This window comes from Antennarius striatus, chromosome 9, assembly GCF_040054535.1.
Source record: "Antennarius striatus isolate MH-2024 chromosome 9, ASM4005453v1, whole genome shotgun sequence".
In the NCBI taxonomy this organism is placed as follows: Eukaryota; Metazoa; Chordata; class Actinopteri; order Lophiiformes; family Antennariidae; genus Antennarius; species Antennarius striatus.
The window spans coordinates 8,253,275-8,275,356 of record NC_090784.1 but is presented as its reverse complement, the minus strand read 5'-3'; the positions used below and the strand labels follow the sequence as shown (position 1 = coordinate 8,275,356).

The 22,082-nt window shown below is 40.2% G+C and overlaps 1 protein-coding gene across 1 annotated transcript in view; it reads right to left on the bottom strand.

Moving 5' to 3' along the window:
* Positions 1-22,082, bottom strand: part of LOC137601937 (eukaryotic translation initiation factor 3 subunit H) — a 50,149-nt gene that overhangs the window by 19,048 nt on the left and 9,019 nt on the right. Inside the window, exon 3 of the mRNA XM_068324435.1 lies at positions 3,879-4,046. Coding sequence (XP_068180536.1) covers positions 3,879-4,046 — 168 coding nt within the window. The remainder of the gene's footprint in view (positions 1-3,878; positions 4,047-22,082) is intronic.

The following is a 22,082-nucleotide window of genomic DNA, read 5'->3' as shown; positions in this document are numbered from 1 at the left end:
GCCATTCATGGACTCCGGCCATGTACCACTTCCATTAGACGTGGCCTCTACTGATGATTGACTGGGATAATTTACAGTGTGAAATATAAATTTGCACCACCAATACACCTGGTCGATGTTTGAAAGGAACAGGAACCAAATGACATTGACGCTGATGACGCTGCATGTTGAAAATGTTCAGCCAGACCATTTTCTTCCATATCTTTGTTCTTCGAAATCTGCTTATGTCACAGACTATTAGGTTTTAACGTATATCATCATCATTATTCAAAACCCTTGTGCTAACCTACGTTAATTTAATTTCATATCTGTCAAACTGACGTGTTGGTAAGATTCTAAATGTCAACATAGTCATATTAGTATACTTTGCAGCAGTCTCATTTTTAGATCCCTTTTCCTTGAGATAGACAGACTCTTGATTGCTAAATCACAGGTGAACATTAAAAGAATATGAATAAATTTACTGAATTCAACACCCTGTGTCGCTTACTGTAACCAAGAAGTCAACAGTAATGCTAATCACAATGAACCTGAGCAAAACGTTGTTATGAAAGCCTTTTTAATTGTTTTATGAAGATCTGCCATAACTTTAAGAAGCTTTTGTGGAGCTCTTTTTGGGGTGTAGGATTCTCTTAGAATTACATTCAACCTGCGTGAACTTGTCATTGGTAATTGCGTGCAAACTCATTACAGTGATCCCTTGTTACTTGCGGTTAATGCGTTCAAGGACAACAAGCAAATACCGTATTTTCCACACTATAAGGAGCACCTAAGAGCGTAAAATTTTCTCATAAACCCGTAGTGCGCCTTATAATCCGGTGCGTCTTATATGTGGATTAATATTCATATTAATATTGGTTAAAAACATGACCGCTGAAAAAAAGCCGACAGTCTGGCTGCCAGTCATGCCACAGTCCGCCACCAGAGGAGCCCCCTCACAAGGCACTCGGGCCTACGCCCTCTAACAACATTATTAAAGAGGCGTCACCGAAGTCCAGGATCTGACTGAGCTGCTCTCAGACGGTAGAGCAGACTGTAGGAGCACCGGTGATTATGTAGCAAAACATAAGGAACTTTCAACAATTCTATTAATTAAGTTTGACTGACTCACTGATCTCAGTATTTCCTAACTATTTGGCGTCGGAAATAACCCACTTTAAATTTAATTGGTCTTAAAAATGCTGTCATCTGGAATCTAGTGACGGTCCATTCTATTAGTCTGTGGAAACACAAGGAGAACCTGGCATAAAGGTGAATGAAAGACCCCCAAAGCTGAACTTCCAGCATTTTCTGAAATTTCAAGAGCAGAGTCACTGCTAGACAAAGGTGTCTGGTGTGCTGCAATTGATTTACAAATGTAGTTGATAGCTCTGAGCGGGTGGCGGAGAGGCGCATTCAGGCTTGTGTATTCTGTCTGCAGCGACGTGCGGTGAGATTCACGGCGGTGAGACACCGACGTTAAAGTCAGTTCTAGGAGTAAAACAGCGTCATATTTGCCGGCAAATTAGCAGCCTGACATTAAAAACCAGTTAGAAAATTGTTTAGGACACACAGCAGCAAAGAGTTGCACCTCACCTCCGACTGGACTACTGATCGATCGAAACAATATTTAATTAATAAACGAAGACAAACGTCGGAGCTTAAATATCTGCTTCGAACTTCAGATCAGGAAATAATCCGCTCTGTTCGCACTGACTGCACTCGTAATGAATTTTACCAGTTTTTAATGTCAGGTTTTTTAATATGCGTGTTGACTTCTTTCTAAGATGGCAAAGTGATCAAGTGATCAGGTTTCCTTGATGAGGCTCAGAATGGCCTCATTGAAATAACAATAGGGGGCATTCAAGGTAGTCCGGAAGTCATGAATGCAATCATGACTGCCTTAGCAGCGTGACTATCTAGTGGACGGATTGCGCAACTACAGCCGCTGCAGTTTATCAAATAAATTTTTTAATGTGTGCATCTTAAAATCCGGTGCGCCTTATATATGAAATAAATTATAAAACAAATTATTGAGGGTGTGCCTTATAGTGCGGAAAATACTAACGAAATTCCGCGATATTGCAGCGAACTATTTATTTTATTATTTACGGTAATTTAAATGCTTATGAACCCTCCTATACTGATATTAAACCACCTTATATCTGTATTACCTTTTTCCACACTCTTATAGATTGTTTAAAGCGCTTTTAAGTGTTTTTTTAATACACGGAAGTGCGCTGCATTCCGTGAGTCTTGGAACACAGCGCAGTTTCAGATACTGTCAGCCAATAGCATGCACGTACAGTATCATGTGACTACCTACTAAAAAGCAGTGATGAGGTGAAGCCGGGCATCTTGATGTGCGAATGCCCCAGGAATTACTGTAGTTGTAAGATGAATAATGTAATAAGGTTGAATAATGTACTGGATCTGTTCTTCTCATTCTTGCTCTTCCCAGCTTTGTTAATAATGCTTTCCATTGGAGGGAAGGCACTACTTTATTTTGATTTATACCCACTTTGGTCAGTTACCACACATTTAGCTCAAAAACCCAAAGGAGGGGAATATCAAATGCATTGATTATTCTCAATGCCAACAAATTTAGCACAATAGCTTTTTTTGTACAGCATCAAAAGAATCAAGGATGTTAAAGAGACAGATCTACATTGAGATTTGTAACCAGAGGCTGCACAGATAAACATTTTGATAACCGAGATGTATGAGAGCTAATTGATGTAGATTGTAGAAGAGAAAAGCCTGTCTCATGTTTGTGGACTAGACAGTTTACAACCACATCTGTTCCGACAGTAATAAAAGCAGTGACTGAAAGAGAGCTTTCTTACATGGTGCAAAGACAAATGCGAAAATATTCATGGACACCATTAAATCTCACGTCTGCCCATTTTAAAAAAACTGACAAAGTGATAAAGATATTGCTAAATTGTGATGGGCTTGAAAATCCAATTGTATATGTTTTTGTGATATCCACACTGCACTAGAAACAAAACTGCATGAGTATTTCAGTTACGACCATATAAACCCATTTTTTTAAACTGATTGGTGTAGTCAAAACTCATTTTTGCCTTATCAGTTGTAACACTTCCCACTTCATTCAGTTTGATACTTAATCAAAATGTATACACTGTGCTTCCTTTTCGTTCATTGTATCAATGGAAGTGCAATTTTCGTCAAGATTATGCATTATAGCTGATATGCAAGATGTTTTCCATTAATCAACATTTACAGTATATTCTGCACTATAAGATGCACTTAGAAGCCTTTGATTTTCTCAAAAATTGACAGTGCACCTTATAATCCAGTACGCTTATATATGAAAAAAAGTTTTAAAATAGGCCATTCGTTAAAGGGGCACCTTATAGTCCAGTACGCCTTATAGTGCGGAAAATACTGTATATGTATGAATCTCCACTTTGAATGTCTAGCTATTGAAGGATAGAAATATGATCAGATACTAATTTTGATTCTGAAGAAGAAAATTACTTTATCTATCCCCTTTGGGAAATCACTTTGTAACTAAAGCCCATTTCTCTCAAACACACACATGTAGGTCCTAGAACATGCACACATAAAGGGTCTGTAAGCAAGTAGATAAATAGTGAGAGGTAGAGTAGTGGACAGCTACTTCACAGTGCACACAATGAGCTTGTAACTTGTTAGGGGACGGTGCTTTGCTCTTGGGCACCTTGGTAGTGCTGAGGAGGTGAACTGGCACCTCTGTGCTGCTAGTTCACACTCCAAATTTCTTTGTCGACACAGGTCTTGGACTGGCCTCACCCTAGCCCAAGACCCAGTGGACTGAGCTACTGCCACACCTGTTTGAATTGGGCAACAACTACAGACAAAAGTAAAACTGAAAATAGTGCTGGACTTCTTACCATAAATGAGTACAACTGACTCCTCAATGGCATGCTGGTAGCTAAACTGGGAGTCAAGTAGTGCTCGGCTGACAAAGGAGCCATAGTAGGTGGACTGGTACCAGCCCACATGCAGATGGTCAATGTTGACGTGACGCAGAGAACGCATCATCTCCATCTGGTACTGGACTAGAGGCAGAAAGACAGGGAGAGAGGGAGGGGAGTGAAAGAGAGAGAAAAAGCGGTCAGAAACATTTAATTTCAGAATCGGCTTCAATCATGTATTTTGATAATCTGAATATCTTTTCTCCATCTGGAATTGGACAAGCTGTATGAACAGAAGGGTGTTATGTGGTGGTGGTGGTGGTGGAGGAGAGAGCTTGAGAAATACAGTGGGGAAAAAAACAAGAATGTGACGGATAATCCCTTTAAAACATTTAGAAAAGCCTCATCCTCTATTATCAAGAGGTTGCAATAAATAATTTAAACAAACATTAACTACCATAACCAGGTGCCTTCCATATCTTGTGTCAGTGAATGCATCTTGGTAGAGGGATGAAGAAGAAAGGGCAAGATAGATAAACAGACAGGCTTCAGCTACTGGGGAGAAAGCTTGATACATTACAAGGAGAGTCATTTCATTACCCAAGACACATCCTAAGGATGTGCAGCCAGAAATACAAACAACCTGCCTCACTGGCTGTAAGTAACAACCGACGCAAGCGGGTGAAGCAGCATCTCCATGTAGGCTAGCTGGAGGAGGTTGATAAATCATTGTATTATTGGGCAGCTGTGGCCCTGTAGACCCCAGCCTGTAGAGCACATCCTTCTCCTTTTGGGGTTGTTAAAGAGAACAAACTGTAGAGGTGAGAAAGAGGGAAAGTAGATGAACAAAAAAAGAAGGGGAGTCAATGTTAAAATGTGGAGAAAGAACACTGGGAAAGTGAGAAAAAAGACAGAGGGTGGAAAAGAAAAATGGCTTGAAAAATCATGTAATAGCCCTTTATTATAAAGGTGACCTCACTCTTTCGGTTTCTTCAACTGGCTTGAACCCAGCTACTAGTGGCCATTATGTAAAGCAGGGGGTCATTTAAGTTAAAATAACATTTCAGCTGATCACTTATGGGCATTTGCCCTTTCACAATTCATAGGACAAAAAAGCTCAGAGCAGTATTGTAGGAGCTTGCAGTTGGGGACACAATATAATGTCTTATACCTCTTTTAAAATAGTTAGCATTTAGCTGACATCTCACAAAAGCAAACCCCATAAAATTGAATGGGAAGGTGTGTCTTGTCTGGTGTTGTCCTTCTCACATTAATTTGTTCTGCTGCCTTAGTTGTGTGCCACAAAGAAAACAAATGACACTGCTTTGACAACACTTACACATTCAAAACCTGCAAGAATGCAGCATGAGAAGGGCAGCATTGAGATCCTGCTTTCAACATACAATGAAGGTTTTACTGAATGCAAACGTCTGGTTTGGAGACCTGGCAGGCAGAAGCGCCATTTACAACCTGTTCTGTCAGGATGGGCTGAATGTAGCAATCTAGCCATTTAATCTAGTCTTTTTTGTTTAGTGACTGACATGGTCAGAGAGGCATAAAGCAAACAGACTCAATAGACGAAAGAGTAAATGGGGAGAGTGGGAGAAAAGGAGAGGGGCTGAGCAAGATGGAATGTAATGCAAGAGGGAAAAAGAGAGATTGCAGACAATAATTCTTTGACAAACTGTCGAGTAGTGTCTGACATGGTGTGTGTATTTCCTAGTTGTGATCTTTGAGTGCAGTAGAAACCCTGTTGGAGAAATGTGTATATGGTACATTTCATATGAATCGCTGGTGCGGTGTAACATGTTTGAAAAAATTCATTTGTCTCCACCATTCAGAGACAACCATAAAAATGAATAAAAACATTGAATGGGTGGTGAGACAATTTAAGGAAAAATCAAAAGATTGAGAGGGGAAAATGTTTGTGGCCCATTTCACTCACCCTGTTCAAAAGGGTAAGAGCATGGCTTTATTTCGCCTGGTTGTCCTGTATAAAAAGGCACTAGTAGAGAATGGGGGCATTCTAGTTCTGAAAAACAAGCCAGCGGAGAAGGACTAACAGCCAAATCAACATCTGTGTAAAAGAGGTTAGGTGGCAGGAAGGGACATACATAGTTATGGCCATTGCCATGTTCCAGCAGTGTCTCTGATGCTTACAGAAGGATGGCAGGCTAATTAGAAATTAGGTCTGGTATTATGCCAGTGAGCATTGTTTGATTAAGAAAAATAAACCAGTGCCTGCATGATGGTGAATCTTTAGGCCATATTGCTGGATCTCTATTTAAACGTCTGGCAACAGGGTGGAGGCCTTTGCACAAAATAGTCGTCCTTTGCTTTGGTTCAGCCAGTGGCATTTTGGCATCTCAAAAATACAAACTTAAATTCAGCTCTCAAGTGCAGTCTTCTGAAGCGCCAGTGTTACTGCAGAGTAAACTGACAAATTGTAATTCTAGTGAAAAGAGTGCCTGAAAGTGTGTTGGACAACAGCTCTGTCCTGGAGCAGGCCAGACGCTGAACCCAAGACACACAAAGCTTGATGGAGAAGGAAGGCAGCACTTTGCCATTGTATCTGTTCTTCCACTCTATGCCAATGTGTGCTTACATCTCAAGTGCTTAAGAAGCATCCATCTGTCCCAACGCTAGATGATTAACAAGGAGAGAAGACAGGAAGCAGGAAAGCCAATAACCTGCTTCTCAAGGTTAACCTAACCACCTTACATAGTTCTTTATAACATCAAAGGACTAGTTAGCAGGGTTCGGTTTAATGGTATATGATTTGTCTATGATGAATTCATTTCTTACTGTCATTAAAAGGTAATGCATCCCTGTGATTTTGTGTGTACACAACAGACAGTGAGTACCAGCATCAAAAAATAATACAATAAAGGTGGAATTAAGTCTTCAATCAGACAGTAAACCTACAATACATCCAATAGTGTTTCAATTTAGAAATGCTGCAGTTTCTCAAGACACAGAAAACTCATTTGGACAGGAAGCTTAGCAGAAAAGTTGCAAAGGCTAGCTATATCAATGTGACAAACATGTAGACTTTGGTTCTATTGTACATGTATGTCTTTCACCAGACTTCTCATCCAACCTTGAAATGCAGTATCTTTTCAGAACAATCAGAGGTTTGTTTTCTGATACATTATGTGTAGCATCTTTGATTTCCAACGTCATAAAGACTTCACAGGTGCCTTTTTTTAATTAATCTGTTTGATCAATTGGTTAAAGGGATCCTATTATGAAAAATATATTTTTTCAGGTCTCTACATATACATAGTGGCCCTCCCTAACCCCGACCAAATCCTATATACTGTATATTAAAAAATGAAACTGCACAGTGAATACGCTCGGATTTGTAAAAGTTCAATTTGTGACGTAAGAAATTGAAGGATTGATAGAGTAAATTGACCTATCCTGAGTCATATTTGATTGTCCACCCAGATGTGGTCATCCCCCGGGGTGTGTGTGTGTGTGTGTCTGTGTGTGTGTGTGCGTGCGTGCGGTTCATGTTCAGGCTACGGTACCAGTGTATGGAAACGGGGGTATTGTAAAGAGGAAGTTGAGAGACACCAGACCCAACACTGGATGACCTTAAGGCTGCTATCGAAGCATCCTGGGCCTCCATAACACCTCAGCAGTACCATAGGCTGATTGCCTCCATGCCACACCGCATTGAAGCAGTCATTTCTGCAAAACGATTCCCAGCCAAGTATTGAGTGCATAACTGAACATAATTATTTGAAGGTTGACTTTTTTTGTATTAAAAAGACTTTTTTTTATTGGTCAGATGAAATATGCAAATTTTTTGAGATAGGGATTTTTGGTTTCTCTTTACTTTTTTGCTGAAATCATCATATTAAAACAATAAAAGGCTTAAACTACTTCAGTTTTGTGTAATAAATCTAAAATATATGAAAGTCTAATGTTTATTAGTACATTACAGAAAATAATGGACCTTATCACAATATGATTTGATATGATATGATATTGATTTTTGAGAAGGACCTGTACAGTATGCTCTCGTTCTTTGTGGTTATAGGCATTCCAGGAACCACACGTCATTGAGGAATTAGCGATTGAGATCGCGATCTATTTATCTTATTATGTATGGTAATTTTAACGTATATAAACCCTCCCCATACTGATATTAAACCACCTTCTATCTGTATCACCTTTACCCACACTCTTATTGACTGTTTAAAGCACTTTCGTGTCTCACGAAAGGTCAAGACTGACGGAACGAGCGCACTTCCGGATGCCATCAGCCAATAGAATGCGCGTACAGTATCACATGACTGCTGACCAAAAATCCGCGATGTCAGTCCACCTTACTTTCGCTTACCTTGCATTAGTATAAGTTAGCCGGTGTTATTAGCCACCGATCTCTCAGTGTCCATGACGATTTTAGTGAAACATCCTGTTCTTAATCATCTCTAGTGTCCAATAATTTCCATCCCACGTGCTAAGACTGTTTTTCTACAAAATAATGTCCGCAATCACCATCCGGCCTCATTGTGTTTACATAATAAGCCACGAGATACATTCAGCAGACTGAGAAAGCAGGTCCACACTTAGCGCAGAAAAATCAAGTTGAGCTGAGCACACCTTGATCTGACTAGTCAACATAGTAACCAAGTTACCAGACTACAGAATGTTACCAGATTAAAGAAGACTACTTTTGCACACAAGCAAAAATAAGTCTTCTCAGCAGATGATGAAGATAACTCTACTAAAATTTAAACAGCAGTTCTTGGCACTTATTTCTCAATTAGCATGGGGAACAAGTAATGCCACAAAACCTTTCAAAGGATGCTCCGCTTTACTCTAAATTTTAAATCATTACATTTTAATAAATCAAATTTTAATAAATGTTCCAATTTATTCAAGGGTTTTTCACTAACTTTCCCCAATCATGTTTCCTCGAATTCAAGGAACTAAATAACATGAAACATGGATCAATTGTTAATAATGGCTCTGAGACAACAATATGGAAGAGAAAGAAACTCGAATGTGAGAATGCCCATGTCACTTTCATTCACTGACTTTCTTTAAAAGCTTTCAAAGTTTATCTTCCTTTACATTCACAAACATTGCAGGTTTTCCAGTACTGATGTGAACCTTGAACAATCTAGGTTTATAAAGAACAGAGGGGAATGGGGTGTTTAAGATAGAAAGAACACTTGCATTTTACATATCTGGGTGAGACTGAAACTCCACTTTAAGCAGAGGAGGACTTTCTAAAAAGCTACAAAATGCTTTACCCGCATCAAAGAAAAGTAGACAGGGGACACATACAGCCTGATAGACTAACTCAGAGTCAGACTACTGAGCGAGATAATAGATTAGTGACAGGCCAGTCATCCCCATCCTCCCTAGATCCAACACAGAGCTCAAAGCCTTGTAAATATCACGGGATCATTGCCTTGTCTATCGGAAAACAATCCATATGGCCATCTGACATTGGAGGGTGTGTGTCGGTGGGTTTGCGTGTATAGAGCACTGATTCATATGAGCACGGCGAAATACATTTTTTAAGTCTGCATTATGCGTCTTCAGTGCCCCCTTGCGCATTCATGCATCACAACTCGCGACTTCACCTCATCACTGATTTTTGGTAGGCGGTCACATGATACCGTGCATGCATTCTATTGGCTGACGGCATCTGGAAGTGTTTTATGTTCCGCTCGGTGTTTTTAACAGTTGACAAGACTGAGGGAAAAAGTCATACAGATAGATAGTGCTTTAATATCAGTATGGGGAAGGTTCATAAACGTTTAAATTACCGTAAATGATAACATACAACTCACTGGCCACTTTATTAGGTACACCTGTCCAACTGCTTGTTAACACTTAATTTCTAATCAGCCTATCACATGGCGGCAACTCAGTGCATTTAGGGCATGTAGACATGGTCAAGACAATCTCCTGCAGTTCAAACCGAGCATCAGTATGGGGAAGAAAGGTGATTTCAGTGACTTTGAACGTGGCATGGTTGTTGGTGCCAGAAGGGCTGGTCTGAGTATTTCAGAAACTGCTCATCTACTGGGATTTTCACGCACAACCATCTCTAGGGTTTACAGAGAATGGTCCGAAAAAGAAAAAATATCCAGTGAACGGCAGTTCTGTGGGCGGAAATGCCTTGTTGATGTCAGAGGTCAGAGGAGAATGGCCAGACTGGTTCGAGCTGATAGAAAGGCAACAGTGACTCAAATAACCACCCGTTACAACCAAGGTAGGCAGAGGAGCATCTCTGAACGCACAGTACGTCGAACTTTGAGGCAGATGGGCTACAGCAGCAGAAGACCACGCCGGGTGCCACTCCTTTCAGCTAAGAACAGGAAACTGAGGCTACAATTTGCACAAGCTCATCGAAATTGGACAATAGAAGAGTGGAAAAACATTGCCTGGTCTGATGAGTCTCGATTTCTGCTGCGACATTCGGATGGTAGGATTATATAGCGGAATTCGTTATTCGCGTGTGGTTCCTGGAACGCATTAACCGCGAGTAATGAGGGCGCACTGTATTTGTTTCAAACATCCTCCTCCGCGGTTTTATTAACACAAAGTTTATTTAGGAACATAAAAATGCTTTTATACTTAAAGATGAGAGCTTTATGGTTTCATGGTGGTGCCGTCTAAAGATTTCTTAGTATTGCATGTAAAAACTGATGGAGCAGGATTAGCAGCATGGTCTTCCATATGGACACAACCTGCATAGTGTACTTCGTACAAGATGTAGACACACATAAAATACTGTTGTATGCTGACACATGAAATGCACTGAAATGTTTATAGACTAATATTTGCTTGGCAATAATTTTTTGCCACAGGTGGGGTTTGTTAAACAGTATTTTGAAACACCGTTTTTGGGAAGATTTGCTTAATATCAGTTAAAAAAAATTAAAAAAAATATTTTTAAGTATTTGATGGTCTTGGTCAGATGCCAGTGTAAGTATATCCACCAGTGGCTGCAGGTCTACTGAGAAGGCTGCTAAAAAAAATGGCATAACTTTATAAATATATGCTGTCTTGGTCTAATCGAGGATACCATCTAAAAACTATATGTCAAAGCATGTCAAGCTTGTTTAGAAGTGCTCTAAATTCAATTCTAAACAAAAGACAAGTAAAACAAACTGACCTATTCCATATTAATAGCAGTTTTAGCTTGAGAATAGCCAATTTAACAATATCATCAAGGTGCAGAAGTGAGAGCACCCCAACTAGTTGTTATTCCACACTCGTTCCTGCTGCCCCGTCGTCTCTCCTATCAATCAATCTGGTTCACAGGGCCAGACATGGAGTAGGTCTGCCCATTCCCTTAGCGCTGCATGATTGTGTGTGAGAATAAGGAAATGTGGTGGTGTGTATTTAAAGGATTATATGCAAAATCATTACATTGGTGTGGGGGAGACAAAATTTAGAAGGAAACAGGAGTGACCCTGAGGACGAGTGCAAAATGTACAAGAGCAGCGGTGTGTGTGTGTGTGTGTGTGTGTGTGTGTGTGTGTGTGTGTGTGTGTGTGTGTGTGTGTGTGTGTGTGTGTGTGATACAACAGTATGAAATGTGTTGTGTGTGTGTGTGTGTGTGTGTGTGTGTGTGTGTGTGATACAACAGTATGAAATGTGGGAGGACGAATGCTGTGAAAAGTGGGTGTGTATGTATATGATAAGAGGAATTTATTAGCTTGGAACTTGTGACTTTTTACACTTGTGTAGCCGTAGCAATCAAGAAGGCACTAGAAATGTGTTTGCATGTGCATGTATGAAATGACCAAGACAGGTAGTCGATACTCTAACCCTTTGTGACACAAAAGGTGAACTGTATGATGCAGCAGAACAAAGCATCTAAGGCCGGGAGGCAAGACGTGTGTGGCAATGAGTCTTGCCTATGAAGCCTGCTGTGGTTATATGCACTGACGACAAGTTGGATGGATGAAATATAGAATAAACTCAGGCAAGACATCTGAAACTTGTCAAGATTTAGCCACTGTCTTGGATTGAGCAAAACAACTTTTGCATTGCCATCCTGCTGGTGGTTTCCACAATGGTGGTAAGGAGGCCAAATGTGACATTTCCTGGCTAGCTTGGTAATATGCGGTTTACGGATGTTGGGATGGTATCGTCAACTACCGACATCTCTGGAGACAATTTGGCAGTGAAACATGACAGACAATAGTGCTAGGGGACATTTCCCCAGTCACCACACCAATATTACCAATATTACAAGTATTTTACTGATTGGAGAACAGTACAGGTACATTGCCTCTCAAGTTTTTTCACTTGAGAGCTGCTCACTCCAGGAAAATTTTTGTTTGGATTTTCATTGTTAAAGATTTGCTTTTTCGTGAAATAAGTGTTCATTTATGTAACTAATTTGAGTGCATCGCCATCTCTTGTTGCAGCCTAAAAGCCGGGTTTTAACACTCCTCCACACTTGATTCTTCTGTTTTATTACTGCGGAGTAGCTGGTCACTATGTCGGTCATTTTGTTCACATTACGAAGCTTGACTATGAACCCCCTCAATAATCTTAATAAAATCCCGCAATGTGTGACATCACATTGTTTTCAATTGTTATCACGTGTCCACGTTCAGTTTCAAGGGAAATATTTGGAGTTAATCACTTCAAAAATCAGAAATATAAAACTCCTGCAACATAAACCCAACATTATCCTCCTGAGATACACATCAATTCTAACTTAATAAGTTGACAAATTCATAGCTCAGTCAGCTGACCCTTAACTCTGTTAAGGGTTGTCCTTATCTTACCTCAAGAACAGCTTTCTTAAAAAAAAAAAAAAAGTCTGGATCTCATTATCTTTGTGCTTACACATTTTATTATATACCATCTTTTCTTTCTGTGACAATCATTTTAAGCATTGTATAAATACACCTGGCTTGACTTAACCTCATACACAAAAACAAAAAAGCTAAATCACAAACCCCTCTCTTGTCTGATGAATAAATGAATCTCATTTTTTGAAGTCCTTGAGACCAGCTGTCTGGTCTGCCTTGTTGTTGTAGCTACTGCCTTCCTGTTTACCTGTCCTCTTTTAAAATTCCTACTCCTCTGATTTCCCTTAACTAGAGCAAAGAATACCTGATCATATTTTTTACACTGTCATGATGTTGCTCAGCACTGGTGAGCTGAATTTCAGGAACAGCTTGGGGACCCACTGCTTTAGTGATGCCTTGTGCGTTTTGACACCAGTACAACTCAAATTTGAGTGGAAAGGCCTGAACTCATGATCTGAAACATGATAAAGCTAGACAGACAAGAATGCCTATTCAATAAATGGAAAAATGGAAAGGGGAGGGGGGGTAAAAGAAGAGGCAGAAATTATTCTCATGGACACTTTAATCTGACATCTGCAAATGCACAGCAATGACTGCGTCTACACTCTACAGGTGAAATGTATAAACTGTAAAGCTAAGAGAATCTGACATCATTAATATGCACAAGAAGGTACTGGAAAAGTTACCGTTAAGCACTGCTGAAGACAAAACCATCATGTCTTACACTGTATTTTGGCAAACATTGCTTTTGCGTTCATAAGTAGCTTCTGGTGTAAATTCTGGATGGATTATTTTCGATTGACCGTAAAGGATTTTTGTTCTAGTCAGCAAAACAGACCACACAGACACAGACACACACACACACACACACACACAGACACACACACACGTCAAGGTTATTAGAAAGGGCTGAGTTAGGCTGGGTTTACACAACAATGTTTCTGCTGAAAACGAAGAAGTTTCTGCCTGCGTGTTCAAAACCTTCTGCGTTTATGCAGCATCCTTTTCTAAAAGATCCTAACAAATACCAAACCCCAAAAACAACAGTATGTTATATGTGTGCAAAGGGATTAGTTGATGGGGTAACACTAAACTCAACATTACAAAATATAGTGATGGTTACTTTGGAGGACTGCTAATAAACTAAATGGAGTTTTCAGGAAAACACAGTCCAATGTTGTATTTTTGGCGATGTTCATGCATTAGAAACTGTTAACTGTCTGCACATGTAAATAAGGCTACAGGAACCACAACAGGTATGCTTGAAGCTGGGCTGTGTTGACAAAAGTATGGTAGCATTTTCAAATGTTTCCATTTCGGAGCCCGTTTTCAAGAGTTTGAACTTTCTGTCCCCGGGGCACATCCTACTCAGCTCATAATGACTAGCAATCAAAATACTAAAAGATGAAAAATGCATGCACAATTATTTAAAACTTTAGCTCTTCAAAAACAAAAAGGGAACCCACATGTGTAGCTGCTGCACATGATGACTTGAAGCTAAAGGTTAAAAAAGATAAAGGTTCAAGTAGCTTGAACTGTTGAGTTTACAGTCAAGATACAAATTTAAAAGGCAGCTAAAAGAGCTAACAATGAATACTTTAGATATATAAAAGTAATGGATAAACAACTTAAAGAGTGAAGAGTAAAGGTTAAATAGATTTTTTTTCTATTAAAAGTACTACATTGGGGCGGCAGTGGCTCCGCGGTAGAGCACATGTCTTGTAGACGGATCGCCCCAGCCATCAGCGGATCGAGTCCCGCTCCCGCCATGATGTCACCAGGAGTGTGAGCTGACAGTGGGAGGTGTCAGCTCACTTCCCAGCCACTGCCGAGGCGCCCTTGAGCAAGGCGCCGTCCCCCCTACAAGCTGCTCAAATTGGGCGCGTTCCGGGGCCGCTGCCCGTCACTCTGCCTCCCTGATATGTGTAGTTTGATGTGATTGTACTAACTGCATGCTTACAGGCCCCCTTGTGTGGTGTGTTCAGGGGCCCTGTATACTTGTCAACTAACCGAGTGACTTTGTAATTTCCCCTTGCGGGGATCAATAAAGTATACTTCTTCTTTTTCTTCTTCAGAAAAACAGTGCCATATTTATTTACAGGAACTACAACACAGATGATATAAGACTTCTTCTCAACGTCACTACAACCATGACAGACTGATGTAAAGAAACTGCAAATTAAGATATGGGATAGAATCGCCTAAACACCCCCCACACACACCCTTACTAAGCTTGCTACTGACCCTCTTGTTTCCCCTAATTTTGTAAAACTCAACTGTTTGTCAAAATGACCATTCCTGCAGACCCAGCCGCATGTTAGATATGTCTGTCGGAGGCATTAGGTTCAACACATCGTTTCCTCGTCCTCATCTTAAAGGAAAGGGGCCATTTCCTTTCTTAACATTGTCAAGGTCAGCGAGGGGCTGATGAGAGAGAGCAGATAGCTTGTCCCTGTGTCGTGGCACTTCGTCCATCCACGTGTTTATCTGTCAGAGGGAGGGAACGGTGATTAATGTGCCAGTTGCTGGGAAGTAAATGGTGGTATCGAATTGTGGTCTGGCACAAGGTGTCAGGAGAGGTAAGAGGCTAATTTTCAGCAGTGCAGCTATAATGGGATGTGTCTGCCTATTTGTGAGTGTGTTTGTGTGTTTGACTGAGCACACCCACCGTGGTCCATGTTCCACCTGGCACAGTGGATTAGGTGCAATTAATCTTAGTTAAGCAAGCCCTGCAGAGAGTACGCCTGTCTTACATGCACATATAAACACGTACACTGGCCACATACAGGCATACAAACAGACTCAGTGATGGACGGGGGCAGCTGGAGAGTGAGAGGAAAATGAAACAGCTACTTTGTTTGCATAAAACACTGACGAGTTAAACATATGCAAGTCTGACAGTACTGCTTGTCACAGGACTTTGTCATGATGGAGGGCATGAGGAGATGACGTAGAAGGTGAAATGGTGACTATTTAGTATGCTGGTTTGTATTTTTGAATTGGAAACAAAGAACAGCATTCCATTTGATCTACTCGTCAATGTTCAATTCACAGCTCGTAAAAAAAAAAGCCTGTGAGAGGCAGAAGGTGCATGTATGGCTGGGAGGTAGCCATACTTCAGCAGCCCATTATAATCTACAGCACCAGTCAAAAGATTGGGAGGTGGTTCCCATTCAAGTGGATGCATTAAAAAAAATTAAAAAATAACACATTTTTGAAAACATGAAGAATCTGCTTGTTTTGATCATTCATGTCAGACTTTTTTTTCCCAGTGCACCACCCACATGTGTTTCATCCATGGCGCCACATCTGTGTAATAAACTGTACAACCAACAGCCTAGCATGAGTAAAAGGAGGACCGGTGGTGATTAACACAGCCCATTACAGTTGCAGAAAAAGATGTTCCAGGCATTCAGGCTTCCAGAAGTAATACTTCTACATTGTGTTTGAGACTGTCAGGAGCACTTCAAAGAGAAGAACTGGCATAAATCTGTCAAAATACAGTTCAATTGAGCTTTTATTTTGGGATCTGATGATAAATATTCTTGTGGGTTCTGCTACATGGGTCAGCTGTTAGTAATTTCAGCTTTATACAGTGGAATTCATAGTAATAAAAGGAGCACATATGGGAATATACAGTGCCCATAATCTGCTCAAGTGCAAACACAGCTTGGATTTATGACAGGGATTTTATTTAATTAACACCAGTTTGGTTTAGCGGCACTCACTCCTATGTTGTGTGCTCGTTGCATGGCTGTAGCTTTTTGCCTAAAGATAACACGTGGAGTCTTGCAGTGGCGGTCATGGTGGTGGGGCTGTACGTTTATCTCAGTCACTCAGGGAAGTGCAAGGTAAAAAAAAAAAAAATTGTTGCTCTCAAGAGGGACATCAAGTGACATGGCAGCCAGTCCCTCCTCTCATAAATAACGGTCTCTTTCGATGCAAAACATTTTCAGTATACAAATTCAAGCGACATAAAACTAGATAATCTACTAATTTACCTTCTTGAGATAATTTTTTTCTGTCTCCAGCACAAACAGAGCATAAAGGTTATCTCATCCTGAATGTGACAAAATGTTAAGCGTTGCTTGTGAAACCTTTGCCGCCGTTGCTTTAGTGCTTTTCTCATGACTATTGATGAGCCTTATTCTGCCACCTCGCAAAAAAGAAAATTCCAGGTGGGATATCAGGTGTCTCCACTTAATAGCATTTCATTAAATGCACTGCTTCTGGTTGTTGGCTCAGCGTTTGTGTTCCTATCATCCACACGATTCACATGCACCTTCATTTGGACTGAATGAGCGCCAGCGATTGTTGTTTGTAGGAATGTTACTGAACATGAAGTAGTTTTAACGACAGTTCAGGTGCACACAGAATGGGAAAGAATGTATTTTGTCGATCAAAAGGAGCAACAATGAGTCAGTGAGAGGCTCAATATCAATTTCTCTAATTTCTCCATATAATTTTCTTTTTCTTGGTTGTTCTCATTTCTCTAATACTTTCCATCTACCTATCCTTGCATTTCAATCTTCCTTTTCCGTACTTGTGACCCACAGCCCTTTCCTTAATTCTCTTATCCTTGTCACATTCTACTCCTCCCCCTTTCTCACCTTCCACCCATCTCCGACTCCCTGCAGCCCACCTGGATTAGCAGAAGCCTGTGGTAATGCATTCTGACCACTCACTCACCACCACACACACACACACACACACACACATACACATACTAAACTTAATGTGGGGTAGAATTGCGATGAGACAAAGGTGCAGATGAATAAAACAGTGGAACTGATGGCAGTGGTGACTGCACCCGGGGGACCCACACTCTTGATTTATAATGCTGGGGGAGTATTCAAAAGCAGATATAGCCTTAACACCCTAACAGCAAGTCTCCGATCTACACGCCACTGTAGGAGACGGCGAGATCAGATAAAGATACAGAGCGCCGACAGAGAGCCGAAGATGATCACCGAGGACCGTTAGCACTTCAGAAAAGACAAAGAACACAATGAAAAATCTATTACATAAGTGTACATGGTATCTTACATGCTTGTATGTTTCTGCTAAATGTGGGCTGCCAAGTGAGTTCTCGTTCACCTCAGTGTGGAAGAACAGAAAAAATGGAGGAAATCAATTTCCCATTTAGGGAAGGTAAAGCGATCTATTGAATGGCTAACCCCTCGACGACACTATCAGAACAAGAGAGGGATAACACTTTACAAACACACACGCAGACATACACAGACACACACCTGTGTATTTACAGCGAGGAGCACAGAAATCATGGCAGAGGCAGTTTTAATCGCCCTGACTTCAATTAACCCGCAGTGACAGTGTCTGCCACAGTTAACAATTAAAGTTTCAAAAAACATGGACCACCCCTGTTGACCCTACTGGAGGTAAAAGCTAACTTAATTGGTCTTGATCATCTGTGTTCGTGTTTAAACATTATTTTGTTGTTGTTTAAGAATTCCCGCTGATGAACACTCCCTCCTCCTGGCCAGACATTCATGATCATTGTCAAACGTGTTTCCTTGAAACCATTTGGGTAACCAAAAGAAATACACAAAAGGTGGAGACGGTTAGTTGGGGCATAAATAAATCAGAAAATGATGTTATGCTCATCCCTTTCACTCATTGATTTAAAACTGAGATAGTCTGTCCTCGTTCCTCGCAGTTAATATTTTCCAAGAACCACACGTGAATTCCGCGATAGAAAAACGAAAAAATTATTTTATTATGTATTTATTATATAAAATGTGTAAATGATAACACTCTCTTTTCATTAATACACAGTATCCTGATTTTTTTTTTAATCCCACCGGCAGAGATTCCCTTATGTTTGATCTAAGTTCTAAACATCTGACTGCTACCTTTGGCCCATCGACGCCTGTTGCTGAAAAGGGGTGAAGCTGATGCTAAAAGATGGACCTACAACACAGCAGACCACTGATTGGTCAGAGAGAAATGAAGCAGCCAGATTCATCTCATTGCCTCCAGTTGTATTTCCAAGTCTTTTCCCCAGCCATCAACTTCACCTACTTGTAATTATATAAACGACTAAATAATCAGAAAAAAACAAAAAATAAATATCTTTCATGTGGGCACAGGGAGCATTTTAGTTGAGTTGGTGAGAGACAGCGAGCAGCAGAAAAGTCATCATGAATGTTAAATCAAGGCAGAGAGAAAGGTTGGGGTAAGTTTCAAAACTAACAAAAAACAAATACTGGTAAACTGGTGGTCACCCACTCAAAACAATGAAAAACGCCATTATCTGATGTGACCCTGCCAAACACATTTTTTAGTCTCTGGCTATGCTCCCTAGGGCTGGCACAATTAGTCGACTAGTCACGATTCTGTCGACTGTTAAAATCGGCCGCGGTTTTTAATAGTCAACGGGTCAGGTCAGGTTATTTATTTTTTATCATTGTTTTTATCTTGAAAGTGCTGCTGCCCCCTCCACTGCACCCTTCTATCTTTCTGTCCATGATGCACATGCGCAGCGCTGGTAATCGAGCTCAAACGTGTGGATGCATTTTAAGAAAATACAAAAATCGCGCAGTACAGTATCTGCAAGACAGAACTTGCCTTCCACAAAAGCACAACTGTGATGCACGAGCACCTGCAAAGGAAGTGCGTTGTGGCTTGTGACAACAATGAAGACATACCATCATCTCGGTAAGCTAACTGGCTAGTTAGCTGCTAATATTAGTATAAACAGACAGCTAACCAAGTCCTGACTCATACAGCTGTAAACGTTAACATCATCAATGACGACTTCGTTCATTAGCCACCCTTAGCATAATAATAATGACATCTGGATTTCTATGAATGCATGCTAGACATTTTTAATTGAAATTTTTTTAATCATAAATACCGTCAACTCAAAAATCACATTGACTTATTGACAAATACACTTTTTGAACTTACTTATTACTGAGTGTGTTGGAATGTGACAGATTTTGAGACCAGTAAAAAATTGTGGTTCCTGACTTCATGGCTGAAATACTGAGCTCATGAACAAATAGTGCTGCTCTGGTAGATATTTCTAATGCATAAAGATGATGAGAAACCTGTCAATGTCGAGCAAATAAGTTTACCATGTGCTCTACTCCATAAATCCGAACAGTGCAGCATGTTTGATGGTTTTAGTAAAGCAAACTGCTGCTGCAATTTTACATCCCCAGTGCAGCCTCCCAGCTTTGACGACAGCGGGTTTTGTTAATTAAAAATGTGAATTAAGGTCTTAATGGCATTGAATGGACCATGCCTAAGGTTATTGAAAAGTATTTATTTAGGACCCAAGTTTTAAACATTTTAAGTCATTTTATTAAGAGTGGTCAGCAGCCACAACAACTTGTCATTATGTTGACACGGATGTATAGCTTTTATTAGTTTACATCCCGCTTCAAAGCGACCGTCCGTTTGTATGTCCACCAAAAATCTTCGCAACCGTTGCAGATAGAAAGATGGAACCAAAAGCACAGTACTTGGGCGGCAAAGGGGATGAAAATGAGATGATGACCTTGAGAAAACTAAGTCAAGGTCAAATTTCAACTTTTGTACACTCAGGGACCGGATAGAAAGACGGGGGTGAAGGCCAGTGTAAGACCATATGGTTCTAGTTTAATCTGCTTCAGTCCTTTTGTGTAGCTATAGACCGCTGAAATACCCATTACCTATTTTTAAAACATTTGTAATAAAATAACTATTTTATGTACTCACATCTTTCAAGGTCACAAATGTATTTATTGAATTTAATCATGGGGAGTGGTACAAACAAGTGTGATAAGCATATAAGCTTCTTTGGCATCTGTAAAATTCATGCCAAGTTGTTTGATTTTTCTGTTCCCATTTACTTACTTACATATTAACTGGTGAACACGAGTAGCACTACATGACCTCTTCGGCAGAAGCATAAAACAGGAAATGTGACTATCTTTTTGGTGATAAAGCAGTTGCACATAGTTAATTCCAGAAAGAAATAACACTGATTGTGTTTTGATTTCAATAGTTGTTGTTTTTGTTTTGTTTTTCATACTGAGAGGAAAAGGGGAATTTGAGTTAGGGGGGTTGAGGTGTGGAGAGGAGCTAGATGGTCTTGATGAATCTTGACTACAAGTCTCCCTGTGGCTGGTTACTGGTAACATGGGTTGAATATCAAAACCACATTAAAAGCGCAACGATAATACACAACAATGAGTTTGAAGTAACCCCTCCTTAAAGTCAAAATGAAACCCAATCATGATTTATGAGCCGGTGAATTGCAATGAGTCACTCTTCATTGGCTGTTTAACCAGCTGATTTTCACAACAGGTGTTTTATTTAGTGTTTGACAATTTTAAGATGAGATCTAACCAAAAGAACAATCATTTTAAACTGTAATCTCCTTCATGAGCTATAGTCTAGCTGTCAAAATTCACGTTTAGACCCATTCTTGTTTATATCATAATTTGGTCCTACATTTTCAAAAGTTTTATGTGACTCTGTGTCTACCTAAATGCCGGGCTTTACTCTTGCAGCCAATTTCTTCACTGCATTTTCCAAGTATGTTGACTCAAAGTCTGCAAACCATTTGCATGAGACTACAAGACAGAAATGGCTGCCTGCAGTTTTGTTTTTATGATCGTGGGTTACAGTATAAAAAATTTATAACAAATCTTTGCAAACTTGTACAAGGACAGGTGAAAGATATAACATCCACACACTGTCAAAACTTGGAAGTGCGGTGACATCTTCTATCAACAATCTGTGTGTCAAGAGGATGTAGATTTGGAACGAGCCAACGGGAGACAACCTTACGGATGAGCACACTAGATCAATGAGCTGAACATTGCAGTATTGGGTGCTGATTTTCAAGGGACTTTTCAAGGGATTTCCAGTGGGATCAAAATAACTTGGTGGACCATTTCCTGATTTGGTTAACATTATGAAGTTACAGCTGAGGTCATTAGGAATTTGTATGTTTTTGCATCGTCACTGTTATCAACATTCTACTTGGTTGAACATCATACCTGGAACAAGAGCTGCCACATCTCTCACCATACATTTTGTCAATGTTACAAGGACACAGCGAGCAAGGACAAGAGGAATCGAGGGGATGGGGTTCAGCCAAGGTTTTATCTGAGGTCGCCTCTGCTCTGTGCTCAATTACTCTCTTTCTCACTCACATTAGTCGCATTTGCTACCAGTGGCAGTCCTGCAAAATCCAATTCCACACTGGCACCTGTTGATGAAAACAGCGCATAGCAGCCACATGCATATATGCTTCCTATGTAGCTGCCAATTCTGTCCATCTTTCATTTAGAGACAGAACAGAGTGATTTTCTTTCCATCTTAGGGGTTTCCAGTAGGAAGATAATCAATGCAAAATGAT